This window comes from Mangifera indica, chromosome 7 (genome assembly GCF_011075055.1).
Source record: "Mangifera indica cultivar Alphonso chromosome 7, CATAS_Mindica_2.1, whole genome shotgun sequence".
Classification (NCBI taxonomy): domain Eukaryota; kingdom Viridiplantae; phylum Streptophyta; class Magnoliopsida; order Sapindales; family Anacardiaceae; genus Mangifera; species Mangifera indica.
In genome coordinates, this window is record NC_058143.1 from 1,201,800 (window position 1) to 1,224,819 (window position 23,020).

The 23,020-nt window shown below is 34.6% G+C and overlaps 4 protein-coding genes across 33 annotated transcripts in view; 2 read left to right on the forward strand and 2 right to left on the reverse strand.

Moving 5' to 3' along the window:
- Window positions 1–12,234, forward strand: part of LOC123220646 (putative 3,4-dihydroxy-2-butanone kinase) — an 83,800-nt gene extending 71,566 nt beyond the window's left edge. The window contains exons 1-7 of one of the 4 annotated variants that reach the window (XR_006503080.1): window positions 9,793–10,381; window positions 10,506–10,709; window positions 10,812–10,872; window positions 11,118–11,318; window positions 11,442–11,539; window positions 11,615–11,698; window positions 12,032–12,234. Coding sequence is in view for 2 of the 4 variants with exons in the window: in XM_044643205.1 (XP_044499140.1) it covers window positions 10,865–10,901; window positions 11,098–11,318; window positions 11,615–11,698; window positions 12,032–12,181 (492 nt within the window). In the remaining 2 variants the exon portion in view is untranslated. Of the gene's footprint in view, window positions 1–9,792; window positions 10,382–10,505; window positions 10,710–10,811; window positions 10,902–11,097; window positions 11,319–11,441; window positions 11,540–11,614; window positions 11,699–12,031 lie in introns of those variants that run through there. The other 3 variants (XR_006503079.1, XM_044643206.1, XM_044643205.1) reach the window with 3 other exon arrangements.
- Window positions 1–23,020, reverse strand: part of LOC123220594 (putative disease resistance protein RGA3) — a 215,099-nt gene that overhangs the window by 66,050 nt on the left and 126,029 nt on the right. For 11 of the 27 annotated variants that reach the window (XM_044642866.1, XM_044642888.1, XM_044642885.1 and 8 more), the window contains exons 4-5: window positions 16,918–16,988; window positions 16,285–16,345 (exon numbers count right to left, since the gene is read on the reverse strand). The gene's annotated coding sequence lies outside the window, so the exon portion shown is untranslated. Of the gene's footprint in view, window positions 1–12,298; window positions 12,718–12,804; window positions 12,919–13,051; window positions 13,159–13,240; window positions 13,491–13,570; window positions 13,646–13,838; window positions 13,896–13,978; window positions 15,171–15,555; window positions 15,624–15,763; window positions 15,937–16,042; window positions 16,194–16,284; window positions 16,346–16,745; window positions 16,834–16,917; window positions 16,989–23,020 lie in introns of those variants that run through there. The other 16 variants (XM_044642875.1, XM_044642878.1, XM_044642874.1 and 13 more) reach the window with 16 other exon arrangements.
- On the forward strand, window positions 3,779–4,719 carry LOC123220829. The gene is made up of 2 exons (XM_044643415.1): window positions 3,779–4,103; window positions 4,187–4,719. The coding sequence occupies exons 1-2, from the start codon at window positions 3,779–3,781 to the stop codon at window positions 4,717–4,719; spliced, it is 858 nt and encodes a 285-aa protein (XP_044499350.1).
- LOC123220830 (putative disease resistance protein At3g14460) lies at window positions 12,444–21,767 on the reverse strand. Its single transcript, XM_044643416.1, has 5 exons — window positions 18,088–21,767; window positions 17,421–17,952; window positions 17,238–17,277; window positions 15,764–15,936; window positions 12,444–12,617 (listed from the first exon to the last, which is right to left on the reverse strand). Exons 1-5 carry the CDS (start codon window positions 21,765–21,767, stop codon window positions 12,444–12,446), a joined length of 4,599 nt encoding a protein of 1,532 aa, XP_044499351.1.

Below are 23,020 nucleotides of genomic sequence, written 5' to 3' on the forward strand. Positions count from 1 at the left end.
TAATCGATTTATTTTAAAAATTGAGTCAAACTTAAATTAATGATAATTTAGTTTGGTATTTCTTATGAATCAAAAGATAATTCAATTTAATTTAAATATAATTTGTAACTCGATTTGAAGAATGACAATTATTAAAACAATATTATTTTTGTTCATTATTAAATAAAATGATATTATTTTGATAATTCACAATAAACCCCAATTTGAGTGACTGAATAACTGTTAAATAATCTTTATTATATTTACATAATTCTTACAATTTTGTGTCGTGAAGAATGTCACAATTGGAGACCCTTTAACTATGTCTTGAGCATTGAAGATCTTCTACAGCCTATTGCTTCTCGCGTTTCTGTTTTCATTTTTTTATCCTGCATTGCTCTCTGCAAAAACAAAAAAAACCCTCCACAGTAAATAGTGATCACCACTGTCAAATCTCAAATTCTAGCTAGCTTAAAAGAAGGGCCGTTTCACTGCCCTTCTTTTAATAGAAAAATCTGCAGTCTTCTTGGGCCTGCATTTTATAAACACTGGTTTGGGCCTTCAGTTTGCAAACACTAGTTTGGGCCTTCATCCGATATTACAAATTTAAAATGCAAATAAATTTGTAATTTAAGTTAAAAGTTTCTATATATATAGTACATTAAAAATTGTCTAACTAGCTATTACATCTTCCACACTATAGATTATGGATCTGCTCATTCAGAAGAGGGGTTGAGAGTTTTTGGATTGCATCTTGAAGCCTTTGTAATACCATTCATACTTGCATAGAAGAAAGACATCCTTGTCTATCTACATATGCTTGTCTACCTCTTTTTTGGCTTTTGTTTCGTTTGGGTAAGTTACTTTGTCTTTAGGATGCCACACATATGCAAGTCACTCAAAAATGGAGCTTCAGAAAGTGGTGAAGCAATTTTGGTAAGCACATGATATGTTTCATCTGCCATTTAGGCAGTTTTACATGTTGTAACACGTGTTTACATCTTTAGACACCAAATCTATAGATTGTTTAAAATCTACAAATTTTCTTTCTTCTGTTTTTTGTTCCTCAATCAAATATTATTGTGTACTTCAAATTATTTTCTTTTGACGGGGGGACTGTTAATTAGGGTCTATACTTACAATTCCTGCAAGATAAGAAACCAAATACAGAATAATCAAGAGAAGTACCACTTGGGACAACAAAAACACATGGCAGCAAAGGAGTGGAGCAACAAGGACCACCAAATTGGGAGAGGGTGTGTGGCAATATGTGGGAAGACTTGACTATAATGAGGATAAAAAGAGGTGGGAAGTATCCAAAATTAATTCTAAAAAGAAAACTGTTAAGAAGGAAAAAGAGAGAGAGTTCCAGCCACTTGAAAGCTGTAGGGATTAATCTATTTGTTTTGAGTTTTTTATGTTTCTTGAATCTATGTTAATTCTAATGTAAGAAACTACAAGATGGATTAATTGAATTTTCATTATAATTCTGGAAAATCTTTTCAATACAAGTATCAATTTAATTTCATCTTGAATGTTGCTTAATGATAATTTTGGGAGATTAAAATTTTAATTTCGTCTCCTTAAAACTTAGAATTTTTGTTTTGATAATTATAAAAACGATTTTTATTTTTGTTTTAAAATAATATTTTGGGATATTAATTAAAATAAGCATATTTTTTTCCGTTTATACCATTTTAGGCACACGCACAGTTCTTTTACTTTTATAAGCAAATACATTTTTTATCTCAAAAATACCCTTTGGCCCTGTAGGTGTCAGCGTAGCCTAGCGCGGGAAGTTTTTTGAATAAGTTTATGGGATGCTCAGTACGTATAGGGTGCGTGCGAAGTGCGCTGGGTGCGTGCGGTGCGCGGAGTGCGCGCGGTGCGCTCCGAGTGTGCGCGATGCATGCGGAGTGCGTGGACTGCATAACTAAAAAATTGATTATTGTTAATCAACCACAAACAAATTTAAAAATAAAAATTGATTTGAATAATTAACGCATTAAATTGTTAGCTTGAAGGCAGATGAAGATATTTACTCCGCAAACACAGTTTCACCTTTTCATTCATTATTTCACTTTTATCAGTTGACTTTCTCCGATTCATCTTTGCCTCATTTCACTTCTTTCAATTGAAGTTTCATCTGGTTAATTAAAAATTTTGATAAAGATGATATTTATGCTTGGATTTGGTGGGCAATGGCACAAAGAAGGCAATCATGATTTAAAATATATTGGTGGAGTTCAATCGTTAATTTCAGTAAGTAGAAAAATAGATTACAGTAGATTTATTGAAGCAGTATCTTCTCGTTTAAATATTGATACAAGTTCTTTTGAGATAAAAATTTATATGCCAAATCCAACCGAATATACTGATTTGCCATATTTATTAAAAGATGATTATGATGTTAAGATGATGATGAAGTTGTCTAGCTCACAGAGAAAGTCTTCTGTATTTCTTGAAGTGGTAGCAAACCAAATTGAGCAACATATAGAAGATGTACAAGCTAACAATCAACAACAACATCCAGAAACAGAAGGATATGATCAAATGGGCGACGTTAATCGTGATGATATTGAGGTTGGTGTTAGTTGGAATCCTTATCAAGATTGGACACATGACGAAAGAGATACAACTGAAGGATGTTATCAAATGGGCGACTTACCAACAAATGATTTTCGTTCTGGCGGAGAAGATGAATATCATGCTCATGATGATGGTGGTATCGATTATAATTGTGTCAATGATATTGATGGTCTCGAAGAAGGTGTCGATGTTGTTGATAACACAGGGATTGGTCCATCAGGTTTAGTGCATGAAAGTTCAACACATCATGGTTCAAATCCTTTTTTTGGTGTTCCAGAGCCATATATAGATATAGAAAATGAAGTAAGTCAAATTCATACAGTTGCACCAGGTGATGGCAGATTCAAAATCAAAGATCAATTCGCTTCTAAACAAGTTTTAATTGACACCATATGTAGGGATGCATTGGAAAATGGTTATCAATTCAAAGTATCAAGTTCTAATAAAAAGAGGTGGGATATAAAGTGTTTGCATGAAGGGTGCAAATGGAAAGCAGGAGCTGGGAAGTTAAGTAACAGTGATGTTTTTGTGTTAAAGAAGTTTGGAACACACACTTGTCCTCGTGATATAATTAGACCTCATCATAGGCAAGCGGGTAAAAGGGTAATGGGAAAAATATTACAGTCATTGTTTACTGCAGGTGACCGTGTATATAGGCCAAAAGATATTATCACGGATATAGCAGATAGATATCGAATTGATATCTCTTATGCGTAGGCTTGGCGTGCTAAAAATTGGGCTTTAAATGAGATAAGAGGTTCGCCAGAGGAGTCATTCAGACTATTACCGATATTCTGTCAAAAACCTTGAACAACGAAACCCTGACACCATTACACAAATAGACACGGATGAAGATCATCGATTTCATTTTGTCTTTATGGCTTTAGGATGTTCAATTAGGGCATTTCGTGATTTTTGTCGTCCGGTCATCTGTATTGATGGAGCATTCTTGAAAGGTCGATATTGGGGTACACTTTTTATTGCAGTGGGTAAGGATGGAAATAATCAAATTTTTCCATTAGCGTTTGGCATAGGAGGAAAAGAGGAAACAATAACTTGGAGCCCGTTCCTTTGAGCTTTATATCGGTGTATTGGAGATATCCCTAATTTAGCAATTATTTCAGATAGACACAATGCTATAATTCGTTGTGTGAGGGAAGTATTTTTGAATGCACATCATGGTTGGTGCAACCATCATATCAAGGGAAATATGCGAAGTCGGTATAAACAAACAAAACATATTGAAGGATTATTTTGGCGAGCTGCTAAAGCATATCGAATAGAAGATTTTCAGGAGGCTTTACGGATGATCAGAGCTGAAAATCCAACTGCAACAGCTTATCTGGAAGGTATTGACTATCAACACTGGGCTCGTGCATACTTTCCTGGCATCCGATATAATATCATGACTACAAATATTGCTGAGTCGTTTAATGCCTTGGCAAGACAAGCGCGAAAGTTGCCAGTGATGATGCTTCTTGAATTTTTGCGCTCAACTTTACAAAAATGGTTTTATACTCGCCGCAATATGACAGGTTGGAATAATTTTTTTCCAATTATTTCATACTTTTCATAATTTATAAATCAGTAACATTTCTGTATTCATTTAATTATGCAGATGCTTGTACTCATTTTCTAACTCCATGGGCTGAAGAGAAGATGGCCAGTCATATCCTAAAGTCAGCCAATATGAGTGTCAAGCCGATAACAATTGATCGATATGAAGTACATGGTCCGAGTAAACCTGTTGCTATAGTTGATCTTGCTAAAAAGGAGTGTACATGCAGAAAATTTCAACTATCACAAATAGCATGTACACACGTTGCAGCAATCGCCAGATTTCAAAACCTTTCGCACTGTTATCCATGTGTGAACAAAGATTACTCAACTGAATATTGGCAAGCAGTATATAGAGAAAGTGTTGAACCATTGGGTGATCCATCAGAATGGGTGCAATCAGAAGAAATACGTATAGTCCACCCACCTCAGATGGGACATCGACGTTCTAGTCGACCTTCGGAACACAATAGAAGGCTATTGCAAGGGGAGGAAACCCGTCAAGTTGAATGTAGTCGGTGTCATGAGAAAGGACATACTCGATTAGTTTGTACAAATCCTTTGTCAGGTGTTGGGTCTGCAAGAGAGGTGTAAATTCAAATCTCCTATTTCTTCTATGTTTTGTTATTTATCTTTCTACTTTTGCAATATAATTAGCCGTTTGTTTGTTGACGGTAAAAAAAGATATGATAAGCTGAACAAAGGAGATATGGTAAGCTGAACAAACGAAGAATTGCATTGACTGATAACTGAATTGTCCAGTTTGTGTTGTTTATTGTTACTTATGATATTATTCTTTATTGTTATTGTTACTCGTTCGTAATTTGTTTGGAAGGGTTGCGCATAGCTTCTATATCTGATAGGCTTATATTCCTTTATTCAGAAGGGTTGTTTTGTTTGTATTGTTTACATAATTTCCGCAGCATTACTTTGTATTGTTTTGTTTGATTGAGTGAGCAGGCTGGCTAAGACATTGCTTAGCGCCATCACGAGGCTTAAAAGGTGCGGAGTACGCTCGCGGTGCGCGGAGTGCACGCGCGGTGCGCGCAGTGCGCTGAGTGCGCGCGCGGTGCGGGAGTGCGCTGAGTGCGCATGCGGTGCGCGCCGTTGCCTTCTACATCATTTGGCCAAAAGTGTTTAGTTAATTGATTTTTACATGATTGTTTTATGTTACAAATTTTCCCGAGGCATTTTAATGCCTTTACATAACTATTTGGCCAAACTCATGAAAAACATCTGATAATGTAATTACTTTTTCACAATAAAATTTTGGCAGCATTTCCGTTGTTTATTTAATATTTCCCAAGCTGTAATCAAATTAAAACACATCAATATATCACAATCAAACACTTCAATATCAATATTTACTCCACCGATACTTCAATTGCTTTCATCTAACCATCAACTAATATCACTTCATCCAACCATCAACCAATCAAAAATATAGTAATAGAATGACAAAAATCAATCACAATGCAACAGAAACAACTAATAAAATGATAAACATAATATAAATAAAATAACAATAATAAACCATAACATATAATCATAATTTAATCAATTCTCGTACGCATCAGGATATGAGTTCCCTCCGTGTTTCCATATCTTGGAGGCAACTTTACAACGCATGGAAGATGCATTAGTGGCAGTAAAAAACAAATCATGTCCGGTTGCGAGACATTCTAATATATAAATAGTAAATATCCCACAATCACCGGAGCCCGTACCCTGTTGTGGTACATCCGTCCGTCTTCTGATTGTCAAGGGCTCTGTCCGAGGCTCAACACCCTTAACCTGCCAGTAACTCGTTGTATTAATAATGGCTGGAAGATAAGAATAACGTGTCATCGCCTGAGAGAAGCTCTCCGTAGAGTCAAAGAAAGTCGATGATGAGTCATAAACGGTTAGAATCCATTCATTTAGATCCAACTCACCACATGCCCAATGCTAACATTCAAAATTAATTGGAATATAAACCTGACAAAATAACAATAAGTAAATCAAACAACCCTAAACCTATCAAAAGTAAATCAAACAACCCTAAAATTGATTTATTAGTCAATAACATTAAAATATGACAAACCTTATCCACATAAGCCCATGGGATATAACCACGATCTAAAATTGGATCATTTATTCCTTCAATCGGGTCTAGAAATAACTGTGGCCACTGGTAATTATCAGGTCCAACTTTTTCTAGATTCTTGATCTCACGTGCCAACCACCCATCGAAAGATGTCTTGACACAAGTCCATTTAGCCGATGGAAATGCATGTCGCAACACCACCAAATAAGAATCGATATGTTGTATCATCAGATATATGAATATATAGTGAAATCATTACAATAACATAATAATGGATATATAAACAAATAATCAGTGAATATATATTACGAACCTGATCCGTCAACCACTGATTATCTTCATATAATGTTTTCCACCAATCAATTTTTCTACATAGCCCAAACAAAAAAGTGTTCCCTGCAACTTCAGGACTTTCCTCGTACCATTTTAAAAATTCTATCATATTATAGTTTTCTCCTTTTGGGTGTGAGGGTTTGAATACTTCTCATGCACGACGCTGTCTCAATGGATCAGTGTATGGACTCCGAAGCAATCGACCTTTTTTTACAATCCTTCCTCGTAAAGTCTTACGAGTATTGGATCGTTGTTGAGTTGGTGTTTCAACCAAACCGCTAGTTGATTGCGGAAGTTCCATTTCATCCTGTCCGGAAAACTGAATCTCCACTTCAGCATCATCCTAAAATTTCAAAGGAAATATTATCAATAATCAAAAAATTATAATCACAAATTTTGAATAATGAATAATATGGAAAAAAAATTTACCTGAATGAAAGGGACTGCGTTATACGTATGTTGCAACTCAGATAACTTGGCTTCTATTGACGCTTGACGTGCTTCAAGATTGGTTTGTCGTTCGTCAATGTTTCCAAATCGCTCATCAACTTTTTGCATAAACCCTTCAATGAGATGCTGAAGTTGATTGAATTTATCTTCAATATTCGAACTAGGACCAGGGGTAGTGACATGGGGGGTTGTTTCTGTAGTCGGCTGAAATGATGCCATGATGGGGCTATGCATAGACGGAGCTGATATGATAGGACTACAGATAGGTGTGCTTTGATGCCTATGTTGATCTGAAAGTGGAGATTGGATTCTAGGAGAAGAGCTTATAGGAACACGGGCATTATCATGCTCTTCGTTTTCACCGACATACTCTATAACATCATTGTAACATGATAATTGTTGCTCGGTTGTGGATGGAATCAAAATAGGAGTCACAACATCCTACAAAATATAATAAATTGGTTAGTAACAAAATTTTAAAAAATAGATATTTAATAAATAGATATACAGGATAATAACATACTTCCGAAGCTTGAAATATTCGATAAACATTCTCCCAACTTGGACCTTCCAAACTCTTCCATTTTAACATTCGAGGAATACTATCTCTATTCTTACAAACTACGAAACGTCCTAAATTATGTAACGTTTCGTATATCCAAATCTACAATATTAACAACATCATATTAAATATATATCTTTAATATAAATATATATTTAACATAAAAATAAAATAAACAATAATATTGTATTACCTGAAAAGCCCCTACATATCCCATTATCGCATATGATACAGTTGGGATATCCTCTGAAAATGGTGGATATGCATCACAAATTTCCTCGTATTTTTTTTGTAGATTTCGACTCATTGATTGTGTAGTCATCTTCCAAATAGGTATCGCCCATGGATATCTATTAAAAGCATCCCAATCATCAATGATACTTAATGTATGTTCTGAAATGGCCTTCCTATTATCTGCTCCCATTAACCCATAGTGAAGCAAATATAAAGCAGCTATTTTTACAGCATCCTCATCATTATTTCCCCATGCTTTTTCTTTAAAAACTTTGACCAAATGATTATAAGTTACATGCTTAACCCCTGAAAAATACTTATTTCTTAACTCTAAATCTCCTATTATTCTATCATTTCTATCCATTTCTTGACCAAATTTTAATCCTGTTATCAGAGCAAATTCAACAGGACCAAATCTACAATCAACTCCATTCAACCGAAACCAAAACTCTTCACCTAATACTCCCTTATTAATCTGTCGGAATAATACAGAATGAATAAGAGGAGAACTATATTTAAGAATTTCTAAATTCAAAAATTGCCCCAAACAACATTCTTTAAACATTCGTTTTTGCTGAGGAGTAAGTGAAACTCTGATATGCTTTACTGTTTCAACATGGCTTCTAACTTTGATTATAGCAGTAAAATTATAGGCATCATTGAAACGTCGTTCACCCGGCTCATTATTAACTGAAATTGCCTAAACAGAATCCTGAAAAAATAGAAAATTTGCAATATAGGTATAAGTGCGTATGGGTGCGTATGGAGTGCGCGCAGGGTGCGCGCGGTGCGTGCTGTGCGTGCGGGGTGCGCGCGGTGCGTGCGGGGTGCGTGAGGTGCGTGCGGTGCGTAAGCGGTGCGTGCGCGGTGCGCGCGCGGTGCGTAAGCGGTGCGTAAGCGGTGCGTGAGCGGTGCGCGCGCGGTGCGTCCGCACTCCGCGCGGTGAGAAATCCAGTGCGTTTTCCTCTCCGTCGTCGGCAACACAGAAAGAATAAAATCCAGCCAAAATACTAAACTCAAACTAAAAGCATGCATCCAGAGATCCACTTACCTCAGATGAATCTGACGACATTCTCGATCCACGATCTCACAATGCCGATCTCAGTAAAGCCAGTCAAAATAGATAGCAGAAGACGGGTGGGTTTTTTAGTGTGTTCTGGAAGTTGGGAACCAAATGGGCTGAATAACGCACCACGCACTCTACGCACCCTGTAACAAATACACATTTTGAAAGTTTTTCGAAATTTTTTTTTCTTTTAATTAAACAGAAGTAATAAGCTGAGGGGTATTTTGGGAATTAAAAATGTATTTGCTTATAAAAGTAAAAAGACTGTGCATGTGCCTATAAAGGTATAAACGGAAAAAAATATGCTTATTTTAATTAATATCCCCTAATATTTTAGAAGACTCAATTTCAATTTCGAAATTAGATCCTTTTATCTTCAATTTTCCCTTTTTATGCGTCACATCTTAAGAAGGTTCTTATATATAATTAATTAATATGAATTTCTAAAATAATTAAAAGAAATCCTCCCAAGCACAGCTCGCCAACTCAAGGTTTCACTTCTATTCTATACATTAACCAAGCATGTCTCTAACCAATTCTTTTCTTTTCTTTTGTTTTCATAATTTTCCTTCAATTTCTCGAGAAAATTTCTAATCCTAATCTACTTATCTTTATTAAACGCCGATGGCCACGGGCCGAACCTCCATCCCTTCCGATTCGGACGATGAAATTGGCGCAATTAACAACACCATTACAAGACTTCTCAGTTTTCATTCCATCCGTGACCGTTTACGCTTCAAGAGAAACCCTAACTACAGTCAGATGAAGGGCCAGATAAAGCCGGCTTTCCACCGCTACTGGCTCCACCATTTGTTGCGGAAGATCATACAGTTTTCAAGTTTTTGACTATTTATCTAAAAATGAGTACTTTGCTTCCTGTTATTTAGGTAAAATAGTTCTATGCGTCATGTTGTGTATAATCTGCCAATTTGAATAGAAAAACTACTTCTATGCATTACGTTTTAATACAACATATCGATTTGGAAAACAGTTTTGTACTTTTGTTAATGTGTTATACTCTTTTTTGTTGGTTAATAAGCCTTGCTGGCTATTTTGTTTTCGTTGGCTATTTTGAATTGGAAAAATACTTCGATGCATTACCTTTTAATACAAAATATCAATTTGGAAGCAAATCGATGATTCTCTTGGTGAAGTTAAAAAAAATGTGCACACGTTGGTATCAACATAAATGCCATTTAGGTTGGTAGGATGAGAAGGGATTCTCTGATGTTATTTTGTAGGTTGAGAATGCACACCTATATTCGAATTTGACATAAGCTTGATGCATAGATTACCATCAAAGAACTTTTTTGAGAGTGAATTTTTTTTATTGCTACATGCTTAGGCGATTTCTTGGTTTGGTGAAAGCTTCATCAAATGATAGTCTTTTTCTATATAGCATTACAGCTTGTGGCGATATACTGTAGGAAATGCTTAAAAAATGATGAGTTTCATGCATGTACTTGACGGGGCTGAACTGCATCCACCAGTTTCTGATGTTTCATGCAATGGTCTTGCTGCCAGGGTATACTTCAATGCTTGCCCTATTATTTCTTTGAGATCCTTGTTTGTTAATTTGATAACTAATGGGAATAAATCATGGATGTTATTGTGTCTATGCATATGCTAGTCTAACATGGCTTTTACAGCTTGAAAAGTGCAGGATGTTAATTGAAATTGCTGGAAATTACTTAGATGAAGGGGCAAATCCTTTCCATGTAGTTGAGGCGTGCAATGAAGTTTTGGAAGGGCATGTTAGTGAAATTGGATCCATGATGAGGCATGAGCGTCTTTGCAGGCTTGCTGCCTTATTGCTTAAGGTTCTTTAAAAACTGTTGTTAAGATAAATGCTTGTAATCTTTTTATTTTGATTGAAATCTGTCTCTAACAAGTCATTAGCTACTTCTTTTAACATGGCAAATAAAAGTAATGATATGTTCTTTAAACATTTGCAGATTGTTATTGTTGGAGATGATTGTGCATTGCCTCCACCTCAAGGCATAGCTGGATGAAGAGGTTTGGCAGGCCCTATTCTTGTTCACAAGGTTCTCTGTTTCTTCCTTTTCCTCCTTACATATATGCATGTAGGGGCCTTTCTTGCATATGCACTTGCATGTTCACGCTTTAGGCCTTTTCTACTATTACTTATTCCAGTGAAAATTTATCTTTGTATTGGTTGATTTAATTTTTTATGTCTTTATCCTTTCGTATATGTCTGAACTGTTCTTACACTAAATTTAGTTCTGATTATGCATGTGGAGTTGGAAAGTCAGGGTACTGGAGCTAGCTGCTGCTGCTGCTGCTGGCCTTTCCCTTTCTTAAGTTACTCTGTTACTGCAGAAGCAAAACGTGCATCTGAAATGGTTGGGACAATGGTTGTTGCCTTACCTGTTTTTACACTGCCTGGGCAGGTTTCATCATATCGTCTGGGTTCTGGAAAAATGGAACTTGGTCTTCAGATTGTGAGTTATTTTCAAAACGACATCTTATGCATGAATTATATAGTGGTGAATATAAAGTTTATTAAAATGTGTTTGGTGTAAATAATATGTTGGAAATAAATTGAATTTCATTCAATATTTCAGGACTTGTCAGGTTTTATACTGAGTTGATTGCTTCTGATGCTGTGCACGTTAAAGTGGTCAAGTATTCTTGTGGATCTTTTACAGGGCCACTGCTTACAGTTAGTTCCTAGACTCGTAAAAATTTGCTTCCTTGTTGACAAAATTAAATTGAACTAAGATAAGTTTCTTTTCAGCATTGCGAACCTGGCGCTGCTGTTGTGGACCTTAAACTTGTAGATGTAGTTGTCTCTCATGTGCTTAAGCAGATATTGTCAAGGGTATGCTCAATACCTGGGAGATATCTTATTTTACAGGCTACATTTAGCTTTGTTCATTTGAAGAGAATAAAAAGAAAAGGGTTTTAAAAAAATTTTAAAAATTATTTCTCCACTGAAGAAAGTTCCTGGGAAGGCTTGAGAAAAAATTACTGGTACTTTTGACATATTTTCTCTGCAACATGTGCTTACTCAGCTAAATTGAATGAAAAAGCTTCTTCCTGATGGGGTTGTAAGAAGTTAAAAGAAACAGAAAAATCTCAAACTAGTCATGCATTTTGAAGAGAAATTACAAACCAATATATTTCTGATTTTAGTTAAATTTTGTAAATGCAGCATAGGTGCCCCTCTATGGTACTGATGATTGTAGCAGGCAAAGCAGTCCCTAACTTGCAATTGGAGCATGGATTGGCTGTCAATAGAGTGTACACAGGATTTGCTATTTTTTGTTGTCTTTTCACTTTGTTGAAAAGATGTTTCATATGAATTGTTGGACTTCAAGAATTAATATAATTATTAATTTTCATTTAATATAAAAATTTTTTTCCCAAATTTACCATAGAAATAGAAACTGATTTTTTTTATCTTCAATTCGCAACACAATCAAGGAAAAAAGTTTGTTCTCAATTTACTACATAATTAAGGACAAAAAATTTTGTCTTCAATTCACTATGCAATCAGGAACAAAAAAATTTGTCTCACATTCACCACACAGTGGAACATAAATTCCAGATTTCTTGTTCCAGTATTAGTCCAGTAACAGGAGTGCAGCAGCGAGGAAGAGCCAACCCAGTACCACATCTTCAGCATGTATTTCATCCCCAAACACATTAAAATCTCCAGCAGACATCCTGATACCACTAATCCAGCAGCAGTGAACAGCAGCTTCAAGGCAAAACTCCAGGTCTGTAGCACCCTGCAACTGCATTTTGTGGCCTTAACAGTTTTTAGATTTTCTCCAAGTCAATAGCTGTTTGATGTTAGTGAACTTAATTTTTCCAATTGTGTGCCTAGATCATCATCTGCAAAAGAAGGAAATAAAATATGAAAATGACAGAGCTAAAAGAAAAAGTAAAAAAATTGATACAACAGATAGAGTTACAACTTACAATTAAAATAGTGGGCGAATCAAGTCTTTTAATCTTATCCAGTTTACCCAGAAAAATTCTTGCCATGTATCCTGTTGAAGCTACTTTGACTTCCCTTTTATTTCTTTCTCCAAACTGTTAATTAACAAATGACAAATATCAATATTTGAGTCGAAATTAGACAAACAACCATAAAAAACACGACTTTGAGAACCTTTGTATTAAAAAATTATCTAGTAAAGATTTGGGATTATCATATCCAACAAACCTTCTTTGACAAAATGTACAAGTGGATAACACTTTTTGATCTCCACAAGTTCAAGAGATGGGATTTTAGAGTGTTTTCTTTTTTTTTTTATTTGGCTTTCTTCGATCCTATTGAAAAGATATAAGCTTTGTCATCATCACAAAAATCTTAAAATTTACAAGAATGTTTAGCCATTTGGAAATGTCTTACCACGATTGGAGTCGATGTCATGCTGCTTCAGTATATTTCCTTTACCTACATTGTTGCCCTACCAGCATCACATTCCTCTTATCATCACATTAAGTTTACAATGTCATAGGGACACGATGAGCCTCAAGTTTGTGAAGCAATGATCTAGTGGTTTATTCTTTAAAACTTTTTATATTTTCTCCCTTTTTTGCAGTCGTGTTGCTGTTTGTGTGCTTAACTTTCAAACCCTGTAACCATATCACCTACAAAACTACGAAAAATGAAACACAAAATTGACACAACTGTAGAAATACATGAGACAAATGATACAAGAGTACAATTGTGGCTTACAAATATTTGAAGCGATGTAATGTGTTTAATCTCATCAATTTGCTTCAGGAGATTTTTTGCCCTGTCTTCCCTTTTCTTTATTTCAATAAGTTGTCAAGTAACAAGAGACAAATATCAATATTTGTATTGCAAATAGGCTAACCAATAGAAAATAACGTGACTTTGAGAGCAATCTTTTTAGTAACTTACTTAAGAGATATAAGATTGTTTAGTTAAACTAGTAAGGACTAGAACTTATCAAATCTTGTAAACTATATAAGCAGAACACCTTTTAATCTCCAAAGTATGTGAGATGTGATTCTAGAAATTTTCACTCCCGCAGTTTCTGCAGAAAATATGTAAACTTGTCATCATTTCAAAGACCTATAAATGTACAAGAATTTGTTATCAAAGTTAGAAATGTCTTACCACTATAGAAACTGATTACTCACAAGTTATTACAGAAATGTCATAAGCTGAACATCTTATTTGAGCCTTTCATTCAAAGTGACACGTAACTCTCCTGGAGTTGTGTGGAATTCATCTCGAAATTCTTTCAAGATTCACCTTGAATATTAAAACATTCAAATAAAGGAGACATGTTTTTCCAGAATAAAAGCGCAATAAAGGATACAGTGTTGAATATGCTTACATGAAGTTAGGGAAAGAAACTTTTAAGCCTTACCAATGATTCTTGCAACACTGAATCCACGCATATAGGGGTCGTGCATTGTGTTGTCTATATTGAGTAAGTAAACCTAAATTGCACAAGATAAGCTTCAAATCAATTAGATGGAAAATATTTCAACTCCTACCTCTAAATGTTCCTCCCCTGAATTCAAAACTCACAAAAAAACAAATCATAAGATTATCTAATCAGTTGTTGAAAGATCATCTCAGGAATTGAAAAATGAAACAAGAAATGAAGAATTTACTTTATTTAGAATCCCAAATATTGGAATATTCCTAAGCTGAAAAAGTTTCTTCGGTTACCAATAAATTTATGAAAATAGAAAGACACCTCGGCCCAAGCAGTCAACGTCAAACACAAAACAGCAAAAGAGACCATCCAAACTGAAAGGCAAAAAATAATATTGCACAGCGAGAAAAAGAAACTGCAAACTGATTGTAGCTGGACCAGAATTGTAGAGGAAATTAAACAACATCATCTTGCTTAACAAGTTGTCAAGTAACAACGAACAAGTATAAATATTGCGTGCCTTTGAGAGCAATCCTATTATGAACTTACTTAAGAGATGTGAGACCGTTTAGTTGATCTAGTAAGGACTGGAACTTATAAAATTTAGCAATCCTTTTATGGTGAATTATATATACAGAACACCTCCTAATCTTCAAAGTTTGGAAGATGTGATTTTAAAAATTTTTACTCTCACAATTTCTGCAGAAAAGACGTGAACTTTTCATTATTTCAAATATCTAAAAAATGTACGAGAATATGTTATCAACGTTCAAAATGCCTTACCATCATAGAAACTGATTGATCACAAACTACTGGAAAAATGTCATAAGCTGAACTTCTTATTCAAGTCTTTTATCAAAGGTGACATGGAACTCTCTTGAAGTTGTGTTGATTTCATCTCGAAATTCATTCAGTATTCACCTTGAATATTAAAACTTTCAAATTAAGGAGACATGCTTTTCTAAAATAAAAGTGTAATGATGGTGGGAACATGTAAGAATAAGACTACATAAAAGGATCAAGAAACAATATCTCATGTGTTTTGTTATATGAGCGTTGATTGGTTGTACTGCTTTAGCAAGATATATAGAGGTCCATTAGGATCGAGAAAGAATATCTCATGTGCTTTGTTAAATGAACATTAACTGGTTGTACTGCTTTAGTCGGATATATAGAGATCCATTACTTCATTTTTCTCACCATTTGGTGGACTCTATGCAAATGCAAGAGAAGGGTACATAATATGCAATTAGATGTGTGAAGCAGAAATAACTTTTGATCTTGTTGGAAGTTTAAATATGCTTACATGAAGTTGGAGGAGGAAAACTTTAAGCCCTACAACGATCTCTGCAATGTTAATTTAAGTGTGGGATTCTGCATAGTGTTGTTTGCAAAGAGAAAGTAAATAATGATTCCTTAAATAAGCTATAAAATGTAAACCATAGATTAATAATGATGCATTTCACAATATGTCTTTGCCGTAAACAAAAACAATGAGATAACAATACAAATACCATACACATAAGCAGGAAAAATGCTGCTTGATTAACCGTTGCAACAGCTAGAAGATACAATCTCAGTATTCGAATTTCAGCAAGCAGACATGCAGTAAGTTTAGATCCGGAAAACTTAGACATGCCAGGATTAGGTTCTAACGGTTGCTTGTCTAAGTTGGAGACAGTGGCACCTGAAGAAAAATGAATCAGAGGAAAATAGTATACCTAGATTTGGAAAAGAAAGTAGCAAGGATCTTTAGCTTATGTTTTTATCAAAAAATTGCAGAGATTGCTTACTTTTGATTACCTTGGAACCACAAAAGTTGAGACAATCTATGAGATGACAAAGTAGAGAAGTTTTGAAACAGAGGAACCACTTTCAATTTATAAGATTAAAATGCCATCCTCTACTTCTGAAACTAGAGAAATATTTTTTACTTGCTTCTTGCTGGAAAAAAATGATGAAATACTGAATTAAATTATACGTATTAAAATTTAAATTCAACTAGAAATGAGATTGACATGAAACATATACGTACCTTAGTAAACTTCAATCTGAAAATATTGTTGATAGCTCAGAATTTTGTTGTAGTCAAATATCTGACATAAGTAAAGAAAAGTTAGCAAAGTTTAAACTTGAGGCAGAGAAATTATTTTCTAAACAACAAAAAGTAGAAATAAAAATTGTAGAATGATTCAGATGTTAGAAGTTTTGACAAGCTTAAAATCAAACGAGATCAATTTATAAATCTATTATTCAATTTGAGAAATGAAAATAGCTTAACACTAGCCTCTACATATTTTTGCCCTGAATTGTTGCCTTGAATTGTGGAAGCAGAGAAATAAAAGCCAAAATTATCAAATTTGCATCAAATCTCTTAACTCATACAAATTAAGCAATAAAATCATCTAATCTTGTATTCAATGACCCTCTCAAAAATTGAAAGAATAAGTGTCTGCATAAGAGGAAACATAAATTCAGAAAGAATTTATCACATACTTGCATAAGGTGAAAATTTACTGGTTGCTCTGCTTCAGCAAGATATATAGAAGTCCATTACTAGGTTTTGCTCTCATCAATTGGCGGACTTCACATATAAATCCAAGAGTAAGGTAAAAAGTGTGTGATTTTACAATGTTAGATATATAAACACAATGTTTAATATGCTTACATGAAGTTAGAGAATGAAAATTTTAAGCCTTTCCGATGATTTCTGCAACATTGAATCTAAGCATAGCAGTCCTGCATTGTGTTGTTTACATTGAGAAAGTAAACAATGATTCCTTAAATAAGCTATAAAAATCTGTTGTTGAAAGATCCTCTCAGGAAACAAGAACAAGAAGAATTTACTTTATTTAGAATTCCAAAAACTGGAATTTTTCTAAGCTGAAAGTTTCTTGAGTTACCAATAAATTTTTGACATTAGAAATGCTGGACTAGAATTTGAGATACAAGGTATCATGTTAAGTTGATTAAAGTTAAATGAATTACCTGGACAAGCTATAACTGAGAGATTCTTATTGAGCATCACCTGTCAAAGTTCAAATGAGATTAATAACTTCAAAATTAATAGAAAAGATATTGGATTAAGTAAATATATTTTACAAACCTTTGATGGAATTAGATGTATCTGTGCCATTAGGAAAATTAGAAAAAGGAGCTTCAATAATCAACTTCGTACTCCTTTGAATTGTAGATGAATTTGCCATCTATTACAACTTCAGGAATTTGAGCAATCTTTGAGGAATATTTTCCCCTAACATTTTTCCATCGTTTTATAAGCAGTGGACAATCTGTAATATGTACAGACTGAAGTGAGGATGGTAGGGTTTGCAGGGATTTGAGTTTTGGGCATTTCTCAACTGATAAATCTTTGAAGTTGCCAAGATCTGGAATGGATCTGAGGTTTGGGCAATCCACAATCCTCAATTTTTCATGAGAGGTGTGGCTGCTCAGACTTGGAATTAATTTGATCCTTGGGCAATTGGAAATTATGAAATCTGTAAGAGAGGTGAGGTTGCTCAGATCTTGGATTGATTCAAGCTGTGGGAGATCAATGATTTCCAAACTTTCAAGAGACATGAGGCCGCTGAGATTTGGAATTGCTTCAAGCTGTGGGAGATCACGGATTTCCAAACTTTCAAGAGAGGTGATGCCGCTGAGACTTGGAATTGATTGAAGCTGTGGGAGATCGCGGATTTCCAAACTTTCAAGAGAGGTGAGGCCGCTGAGACTTGGAATTGATTCAAGCTGTGGGAGATGATGGATCAGCAACTTTTTAAGAGAGGTGAGGCCGCTGAGACTTGGAATTGATTTGAGTTTTTGGCATTCCTTAATGTACAACTCTGTAAGAGAGTTGAGGCCGCTGAGATTTGGGATTAGTTCATGCTGTGGGAGTATCTCAATTTGCAACTTTTTTAGAGAGGTGAGGCCACTGAGATTTGGAATTAGTTCAAGCTGTGGGAGGCCTTTGATGTACAACTCTCCTAGAGAGGTGAGGTTGGTGAAGTCTGAGATGGATTTAAGCTGTGGGAGGTTTTCGATTAGCAACTCTTTTAGAGAGTTGAGGTTGTTCAGGTCTGAGATGGATTCAAGCAGTGGGAGTGAACTGATATCCAACTTTTCAAGAGCGGTGAGGTTGGTCAGGCCTGAGATGGATTTAAGCTGTGGGAGTTCTCCAATTCGCAACTTTATTGGAAAGGTGAGCATTCTCATTCCCATTCCCTTGTCATCTTCACATTCATTAATTAAGAGTTGTCTAAGGCTGGTGGGAACACCTTCTCTCACCGATAATTTTGGACACTTCCATATTTTAATAGACTCAAGGCAAGGAAGATGGTGTAGACCTAAAGGTAAGGATTCAAGATTTTCACAACCCCATAAAGTAATATTTTTAAGACACGTGCTATTATCAAAGGACTCACCAATTGACTTTAGCTCTTCACAACTGCTGATATAGATGGATGTAAGTGCCTTAGGGAGGTACTCATTTCTACGAGATGATAATGTTTCCAGTGCTTTGCAATCTCTAACATATGGTTGGTTGAGTGTCTCAGGCAACGGACCATCTAATGATATGCACTTCAGAGATTTACACCTAAAAACATTTATGTACTTAATAAGAGTACAAACACTTAAATCCTTCAAAAATATCAGTTCTCCACATCCTCTAATCATAAGCCTTTTTAGAGATAAAGGTAAGACATCGCTATCAATGAATGTTAGACTCTGACAGGAATTAATATGAAATTCTTCCAGAGATGATGGTAGCATGCCCCTTCCAATAAATCTTAGATTCTGGCACTCACTAATCTCAAGAGAATTTATATTGGAAAGAAAATTGGTGTTTTCCAAACTTTGCCATGATTCTATAATCTCTTTATTATGAGCAATCTTCAAATGATCTACTCTTTGAAAACCTTTCTTTAGTTTATCTTCAATTGCCGAAATATTTGCAAGATATTTAGAATCCAAATTCTCAAAATCAATTGAACCATCATTACATACCATTCCTTTACAATTATTAATTTCTAATTTGCAACCTATAGGATAATTTGATAATGAGACCACCAACTTTGGACAATCCTTAATAACAAATCTTTCTAATGAAGAAAAATAATTAGGAACTTCTCCAATAAGTTGGGGACATTTTTCAATAGTAAACACACGCAAATTAGAGAGCCATGACAAATCTCCTAACCAAGATGGAAAACTTTCACCACCATAACCTCTAATTGTGAGTTCTCTTAAATTGATAGGAGGCTTTAGCTTGTCAAGTAGATTCATTTCTATATCTGTTGCCTGTGAGTTTACTTGATCTCTCCATTCTAGTATTAACACTTTTAGTTTGCTCTTATTGCTTAGTATTTGCTCTTGTATGTGATTTAGATCTGTCACATTCTGTAATTCTGAAATGTGAAGCTCTCGAAGAAAACTTAAACTCCTCAAATCTTCCAAATAAGAACGTGTATCCTCTCCCACAATAAAATTAGACAACACTTGAAGATTTTTCAACTTTTTCATTTCATATGACATCTCTCTCAATGAATTTTGACCACTTATATCAAGATGACAAAGATTAGTCAAATATCTCATTTTGGAAGGTAACTTCATGAGATTAGAACAATCTTTCAATAGCAAAGTTTGTAAGTTAAATAATTGGCATGTTGACTCAGGCAAACTTCTTATCTTAGTATTAGAAAAGTTGAGATACCTTAAATGTATCATATCCCCAATTAAATCAGGTAAATAAATGATTCGATATCCTTCAAAAGATAGTACTCTCAACATTTTTAACTTTGGCAACAAATTAGAAATAACTATAGCACTTATAAAACCACACCATCCATGTCTTACGTGCAAAAATGTTCTTAGACTTTTTGCTTTTTCCAAAGCTTTAAATTTATTTATTTTAGTGCAACGATCAGGTTCATAAGTAAAATGACAAACTTTTTCAAAATTTTTTGATGGCTCAAAAATATTTTGCTCAGATCTAAAACCGATTCCTTCAAAAGCCCATCGAGCAAGATCATGAACAAGATCATGCATAACATATTTAGAACTATCGCTACTTAATTGTTGGAAGAGCGACCATAAACATAATTTATGAAAACACTCACTTGCCTCATCTAGTTGCTTCTCAGATGGTTGAACAATACCTTCAGCAATCCATAAAAGTGCAAGGTCCTTCTCCTCAAATTCGTAATCCTGAGGAAAAATTGAGCAATAGCCAAAACATCTTTTTAGATTGGAAGGAAGATAATAATAGCTTAGCTTTAATGCTGGGAGAACGTGATCACTTTCATTAGATGTACTCCATATTTTGCTTTTCAATATATTTTCCCATTCATCGCTCCGCTTAAAGCGTAGAAGACCACCGAGGGTCTTTGCTGCCAGTGGTAGGCCGCCACACCTTTGAACAACTCTCTTGTAAATTGAATCCGAAATTTGATTAGGAACAGCAAATGCACCAGTTCCAAATGCATGCTCCTCAAACAAGGACTTACAAGCTTTGTCAGATAAAAGCCTTAATCGATAAGTATGAGAGCATCTTATTTCTTGTGCAACATGTATATCGCGTGTTGTCACGATCATCATGCTTCCAGGTGCACCAGCTGCGAAAGGAGACTTAAGCGTTTCCCATTGGGGGTACTCCACCTTCCAAATATCATCTAATACTATCAAGAATTTCTTTCCACTTACTGCCTTTTCCAGCTGAACTTGTATTTCATTGAAATTTTTTGGAACTTCCTTTGAGAATTGATCAAGAAGTTCCTTTGAGATTTCTTCAACTTTAAAGTTGGTTGAAACACACACCCACGCTTTTTTGTCAAACTCTATATCTTCCAACTCCTTGTGATTGTACACTTCACGAGCAATTGTTGTTTTGCCGATCCCTCCCATGCCGACAACTGCTATTACTTGAAAGTTGGCACCATTTTTCACCATTTTCAGTAGTTCAGCTTTATCTTTATCTCTGCCATAAACACCTTGTTCAGGTCGGATGCTAGAAGTTTCCTCCCGTTTTTGCGGGGCAGCGACGTTAGTTGGTGGCAGTCCAGAACGCTTTTGATCTTCACGTTCATCTGATCTTTGATGGCGAAGTTTATCCAACCGGCTAGTGATTTCTTTGATCTTGGACCCCATCTGGACAGCAAACAAAGGACTAGGTAAAGAAGCTGGGAGACAGCAGCTAAATCCTTTGCTAGAGCTAGCCTGGTGTTGTGCCTTCATTTTGCGTCGCAAAGCTTCGTAGGCAAACTCATCCAGTAAGTCCTCAGCATCATAAGCCCACTGTTGAAGATTGTCAAACCAGTTCTTTTGGCTATCATCTGGCAGTTGCTTGTCTTCCATATTGCGAAGAAGATTTCCAATGCGTGTCAACTTGTTCTCCAGCTCTTTGATCTCTGAATCTACCCCTCCAACAAGCTGCCGGGCAAAGTCTCGCACTTCATTGGAGCCCAGTATCTTAAGCAACCCCTTAACGAGTTCGGAGCCAACAGGGTCAAGAACGACTTCCATGGTTCGATAGTTGGAAATAAGGAAAGATATAAGATTGTAACAAGAAGGGAAAAATGTGAGAAAGAAAGAGAAAGTTGTTAATTTTGTTTATAAGAAGAGTGCTCAAAATAAGAGGATATTTTCGTCAAAGTAATAAAAATCAACTTTGGGGTGTTTGATTGTGATACCAAGGCCAAATCTGTCAAATTGTTTTCAAGTGTGGTTTACGGCTCATGCCTTTGAAAAATAAAAATGAACAATAGGGAATCATCCTGTCTTTGTATCTGTCCTTGTGGCTCCCAACGTATTCTTTGTATTGGAGGTTCCACCCATCTATTCTCTCTACACAACCCTAAACCATTAATATATTTATATTTTTTATTTTAATTATTAAATCATTTACGATTCAATTAATTAGGGGCGTTGGATGCTAATACTTTAGTTAGGTCCTTTGCCGATTTAAAATTATAATAGGAACAGAAGAATGTGAGAAAAAAATAGAAACTCGTTAATTTTGTTTATAAGAGTGCTCAAAATAAAATAATATTTTATATCATATCGTTTTCAAATGTTGTTTACAGCTCATGCCTTTAAAATAAAAAAATGAATAATAGAGAATAATTCTTGGTATCTTTGTATTTAACAAATTAAGAGAAAGAGGATGTGTAGTCAACCTTTTAACCACTATATATATATATATATATATATATATATATATATTAATAAAATTATATATATCTATTTTAGATATATAAATATATATATATATATATTTATATTTTTTTATATAATTGAATAATTTTAAATTAATAATAAAATAACACTCAATCATACAATAACATGTATGAATATGTATATATTTGTGTATCTAAAATAGATGAGTATATATAATATTGCTCATATTCTTTTATATTAATAATTAAATACCTAATGTAACGAGGTTAACTTTTTTTAGGTGAAGTTATGGAAAATTCGCCCGTGTGATATAGTCAAATCTTCTACTTTTGCATTTTGCCATTTCTTTTTGGCTATTTTCTCCCCATCATGCATTCTTATATCAATCATCGAATTGACTGGTTAATAAAATTTACTAATTCATTGTTTTCAAGAAAATTATAATTACAATAAAATTATGTACATAATTTTTTAAATAATTTTATGTTCAAGTAAAGATATATTATTATGTGATTAAGTATTATTTTATTTTTGATTTTTAATTATTTTTTATTTTTAAATAATTTTATGTTCAAGTAAAGAAAGGAAATAGTCTTTTG